Source organism: Echinops telfairi, unplaced genomic scaffold, assembly GCF_000313985.2.
Source record: "Echinops telfairi isolate 266 unplaced genomic scaffold, ASM31398v2 ScPeMD7_7463;HRSCAF=8501, whole genome shotgun sequence".
NCBI classification, from domain to species: Eukaryota; Metazoa; Chordata; class Mammalia; order Afrosoricida; family Tenrecidae; genus Echinops; species Echinops telfairi.
Window position 1 is genome coordinate 4,486,829 of NW_022111363.1, and position 5,798 is coordinate 4,492,626.

Consider the following 5,798-nt stretch of genomic DNA (forward strand, 5'->3'; position numbering starts at 1 on the left):
GCAATGAGAGGGTGGTCTCTGGGTCTCCATAGGAACATTATCAGTAGGGTGTAAACCCCTCCTACAGGAGCCTGTCCATTGTCCCCAGAGGCAGGGAGCAGGCCCACCCTGCTGTGGGATGAGACAGCAGTCTGGCAACTGATTGCCCTCAGTGGGGGAATGTCTGTGCATCTGACCTCCCCTCACATGGCACAGGAAGGAAGACCAGGAGAAAAGCTAGCCGTGGTCAAGGGTCATATAATTCAAGGCTTTTTAAAGGCGACAAGAACCTAAGATTTGTTAACAAATCTACTGTTCTCCTCATAAAGTTCTCACCTCCCCACTTTCCATTCTCCAGTTAGGCCACCCTTGTGGTCTTTCCCGACATCTGTCTCTTCTCCTGGTGAGATGGGGAGTGGGCCACTGTGGTCCCTTGGGTTTTCATTGGCTGGTTTTTGTCCGGCACCTGGGAGAGACTAAGTGGACCCTGAGTACTTTCCCCGGGTTATCTTAGTCTGGAAACTCCACTGAAAGCTGATCAGCAGCATAGCCACATGCAGTCCCCTGGGGAGAGCTAGCTGGGTGCTAGCCGCACACGGGCACATTAGCATTGGCTAGGAGTGGAACCTGGATCTCCCACCAGAAGGCCAGGATTTTCCCAATAAACCACTAATGCCCACTTAAACCTTATACAGAGCTGTATTAATTGTACTTCTAATAATATGTCATGTTTTCTGTTTCATGCATGTTTTCTTTACTAGATTGTGAATTCTTTTAGGATAAGGCCATATTGATATAGTGTTACGTTTGAGCGGTCACACCTTGCTCGTGCCGTCACATTCCATTACTGAAACACAAACACACATCCATGGCCATGGAGTCGAGTTACACACATGGCAGCGATATATATAGGACTGAGCAGAACTGCCCTCCACGGTGTCCCTGGACATCACTCTTCATAGGAGCAGACGGCCACAGCGTTCTCCCACGGAGCAGCTGGAGGGTTGACCCACTGCCCCTGTGGTTAGCAGCTGAGTAATTAACCAATGTTTTTAAAAAATCAATCTGACCTTTGTCTCCCTGTACTTTTCTCTCACTAGTCGACATTTAAGCTTCTGAAACAAAGTTACTTCGCGTCCTATGTGTCCATAGTCTGTCATGAATAATTAGAAGTAGTCTTTCTTTCTATAAATACTGTAATACAAAAACAAACCCAGTGCCATCGAGTTGATTCCAGTGCACAGCAACCCTGTAGGAAAGAGTAGAAGTGCCCCTGTGGGCTTCCCAGGTTGTAAATCTTTTTTAAAAAAATCATTAGGGGCTCATACAACTCTTATCACAATCCATACACACATCAATTGTGTAAAGCGCATTGGTACATTCATTGCCTTCATCATTCTCAAAACATTTCCTCTCCACTTAAAGCCCCCGGCATTAGGTTCTCATTTTTCCCCTCCCTCCCCGCTCCCCCCTCCCTCATGAGCCCTTGATAATTTATAAATTATTATTTTGTCATATCTTGCCCTGTCAGACGTCTCCCTTCACCCACTTTTCTGTTGTCCGTCCCCCAGGGAGGAGGTCACATATAGTTCCTTGTAATCGGTTCCCTCTTTCCAATCCACTCTCCCTCTACCCTCCCAGTTTCGCCACTCACACCACTGGTCCTGAAGGGATCATCCGCCCTGGAGTCCCTGTATTTCCAGTTCCTATCTGTACCAGTGTACATCCTCTCGTCTAGCCAGACTTGCAAGGTAGAATTCTTATCATGATAGTGGGGGCGGGGAGGAAGCATTTCGGAACTAGAGGAAAGTTGTATTTTTCATCGTTGCTATATCGCACCCTGACTGGCTGGTCTTCTCCCGGAAACCCCTCTCCAACGGGGTCTCCAGTGGCCTACAAATGGGCTTTGGGTCTCCACTCCGCAGTCCCCCCATCATTCACTATGGTAAGATTTTTTTGTTCTGATGATGCCTTATACCTGATCCCTTCGACACCTCGTGATCGCACAGGCTGGTGTGCTTCTTCCCTGTGGGCTTTGTTGCGTCTGAGCTTGATGGCCGCTTGATTACCTTCAAGCCTTTTACAGGGACAAGAACTCTTCACCTGTCTCCCAGGGGCGGTGGGGGGTTTGGAACTGCTGACTGCTGCAGGCTCCTGTGGGCAAACTCTGTTAGGGTTGAAATGTTGCTTTCCCCATGTATTCTTTCTTTTCTTTTTTCCTCAGTAAATGTTTTCCTTTCCAGGCCAGGCTATGGATAATAGAACAACCGAATTTTAAGAATGGTAATGTGTATGTGTGTGTGTAGGGGGGGGGGGGCGGCGGGGGCGGTGTTTGCTATGAGTCAGGTGGCGAATTTCGTGGAGCAAGAGTATTTGCCTGGGGAGAGCCCTGGAACAGCCGTGTCCACGCACTCACCTGCTCGCTGAGAGCCTGATTTGAACCTGCGCTGTTCGGTTGAGAAAGATGTGAGGGTCGGTCGGCTCTGTGGCTCTGTCTCTCCAGGAGGGTCAGTGTGAGGAGGGATTGGCTTGGCCTGCTTTAGAGTTTGCTTAATTCAGGTGCTTCCATACAAGTCTTTCATGTGACTAATGTTGATTGCACACCTACTGATTGAATAATTGAAACGGAGATAGAGAGATATTTTAGGGCAACACAAATGTTTCCAGTATGTCACTGAGAAAAAAAGAGTGAGCGAGCTTAGATTTAGTAGATTAAAAATAAAAGTTCAATTGTCCTTCTCCCCCCTCCCCCCATCGTCTTTTATTCTGCATTGAAATGCATGTGCTATTGGACATGGAATAATACTGGGTTGGGCAAATAGAGAAATACATTTTGTGTGGAAGCAATGAATGTACAGTACAGAGAGCGCTGCAGAATTCGATAGCACTATTGTTAAGAATTTGGTTCTGCAGGACCAGATTGCCTGCGCTTTTGCCCTAAGCCGGCCACATACTGCCTTGGATCAGTGACTCACTTTCTGGTCCCGAGTGGACTACAGGGTGAGTAGTAACATGGGGTTGTTGTGACGTTGAAACGAATCAGCACTTGCGAAGCGCTGAGTATTATGTCCGGTACATAGGAGACATATGGTGTTTGGTAATGCTGCTGCCGCCGCCACCACCACCTTCACCGTCACGTACCATGGTCTACACTGGAGCTTAATTCATCCAGACTGTAGCCACATCATAGGGGAATGAAGCGTGTGTCATGGCATTTTGCTCTGAGTCACTTGAAGAAATGGCCACAGACCCAGAAACATTTGAGATCTGTTTCTTTGAGACCTAATCTACTAAGAATAAATTTTCTACCTTAAAAAAAAAAGAGTAAATTCACTTTCCTCCTCGACATTCTGCAAATAAAATACTGGCAGCCTGTGTATTGGTTTATCTTCCCTGTAAATGAGTTTTCATATGGTGTGTTAGTCTGGGTAGACTAGAGAAACAAATCCATAGACACTCATATGTGTATAAGAAAGAGCTTTTATATACAAGAGCAGTTGAACATTGAGAAAACATTCCAGCTCAGTCCAGATCAAGTCCATAAGTCTGTTAATAGCCCATATGTCCGATACCAGTCTAGAAAGTCCTCTTCAGACTCACGAAACATGTGCAGTGACACCGAATGCAGGACAATCGTAGGCCTGTGGATGGAAAGTCTTGTGGATCCAGAGCTGGCAGGGTCTCCACGTGGCTTCTCCGGCTCCAGAGGTCTGGCTCCATCAGCCTCTCTCCATGTGTCTTCGCCCCAGGGATGTCTCGCAGGGCGTAAGCCTCTGTGTCGCCTCCAGAGAGCGATTTACTCTCCTTAAAGCCACCGAAATGAGGTCATTAAGCTGTTACCTGACTGACAGGCTAGACTCCACCCTTCACTCTGAATCCTCAAATTGACCCAGATTATGTAACTACCACAGCCCACTCCTTATCAATTTGACACTTTCACAGAACTCTTTAGCCACATACAACTTTCAAACAAATAATAATAAAATCATATCTGTACCTAATAGGATGAAAGTAAAATGCATACAATTGAAAAATGTGCCAGAGCCTCATTTAAACATAATATTCTATAAGTGAACAACACAATATTCTGTGCCTAACAGTTGCAGTTCAATAACGCCTATGCCTTAATCCTATAATCCCGCGAATGTAGTCAACAAGCTCAGTAAGCCTCCCTGTCACATCGGCTTCAGAGCAGTCTCTTCTCTGTCCCCAGGTTGCTATCAAGATCATAGACAAGACCCAGCTGGATGAAGAAAACCTGAAGAAGATTTTCCGGGAAGTTCAAATTATGAAGCTGCTTTGCCACCCTCACATCATCAGACTCTACCAGGTAAGAGCAGGACAAAGGGCTCATCTGCGGTGTAAACATCTGTAGCGTTTTGTCGCCACTGTCCAGCCTACGCTTTGCCCATCCTCTGTTCCCCACCTCACTACCTGGTATTCTTATGTTCCCCTTGGTTGGTTAGATACTAGTCGGCCACTCTTAAACTTGTTCTTGAACGTCAAGTACCTAAAGCAAATTGAAGAAATGATGAGGTCAAAGACGGGAACAGAACTTGTCAAAGGGCGACTTGAGAAGACAAGGTAAAGTATTGTATTGAAATGTGCAAAGACCTACAGGTCGAAAACCACAAGAGAAGAATGTACCCGGTATCTCTCAAGTTAACAGAACGAAGAAAAGTACAAGCTTCAAGTTGCAATATTCTGTGAACAAAATATTAAACAACCTAGGCGGCATCAAAAAGAAGGACAGCCTATGGTGAAATGGTTTTGAACAAGTTGTGCTAAGTGCAAGAGCCCTGGAGGTATAGTGGTTACATGTTGGGCTGCTATCTGCGAGGTTGGCAGTTCCAAACCTTCAGTGGCTCTGCATGAAAAAGACGGTCCTTTCAGCTCCTATAAATAGTAAGTCTCGGAAACTCACAGGGGCCATTCTACCCTGCCCTAATAGGGTCGCTCTGAGTCAGAATTGACTCCATGGGGGTGAGTGAGTTCTTAGCCCATTCATTTGATGTGGAAAGAAGAATCTGCAATAAACAGTGCTGGCAAAATTGGATTTGTACATGCAAAAAAAAATGAGACGGGAGCCACACCATCAACAAAAAGATGGCTTAAGGACCTTCAATGTGCAAGCCAAAACTATAAAATTCTGAGAACAGAAGGGGCATTGCCACCAGGCCCAGCTGTTAACCTCTGACTACCTAATACTATAATGAAAACGTCAGCAGCAAAAGGCGAATTAAGTAAGTGGGAGCTCATACAAATCAAAGCATTGATTCTTTACCGAAAGAGTGAAAAAGACACACTACTGCCTGGTGTAATAGCTCTGGAGACCGTATGTCCAACAAGAATCGAATAAGCAAAGTTTTGTAAAACGTTGACAACAGAAAGACCATACATTAGTCATACAATGGGCAAAGGATTTGAATCGACAGCTTACTGAAGAAGACGTATAAAATGATTCTCAGCATCATGAGCCCTCATGGAGGTTCAAATTTTAAAAAGTCAGATACCAAATCATTCCTGCTGGTACAGCTAATAAGTTTTTTCAAAACAAAAACAAAATGAACATACTAGGGGGCACCCCCCCCCAAAAAAACCCTATAATTCCACCCTCTCAAAGAAAAAACCTTATTTTTTTTTTAACAAAGCAACCATATCACCTTCAAGGTAGTCATTACAGTGAACCCTCGTTTATCGCGGTTAATCTGTTCTAGACCCTACTGTGATAAATGAAATTCCGCGAAGTAGGATTCCTTATTTGTAAATCAAATATTTTCGTAGTTAGAGCATAGAGGACATGAAAAAACACCCTTTAG

General features: G+C 45.2%; 1 protein-coding gene across 3 annotated transcripts in view; it reads left to right on the forward strand.

The window, feature by feature from the left end:
• The first annotated feature begins 4,193 nt into the window (after window positions 1-4,193).
• The window catches only part of SIK3 (SIK family kinase 3), a 124,452-nt gene continuing 122,847 nt past the window's right edge, over window positions 4,194-5,798 (forward strand). For all 3 annotated transcript variants that reach the window (XM_030888381.2, XM_045283638.1, XM_004712797.3), the window contains exon 1: window positions 4,194-4,309. In XM_030888381.2, coding sequence (XP_030744241.1) covers window positions 4,268-4,309 — 42 coding nt within the window. In that variant the 5' untranslated portion in view covers window positions 4,194-4,267. The remainder of the gene's footprint in view (window positions 4,310-5,798) is intronic.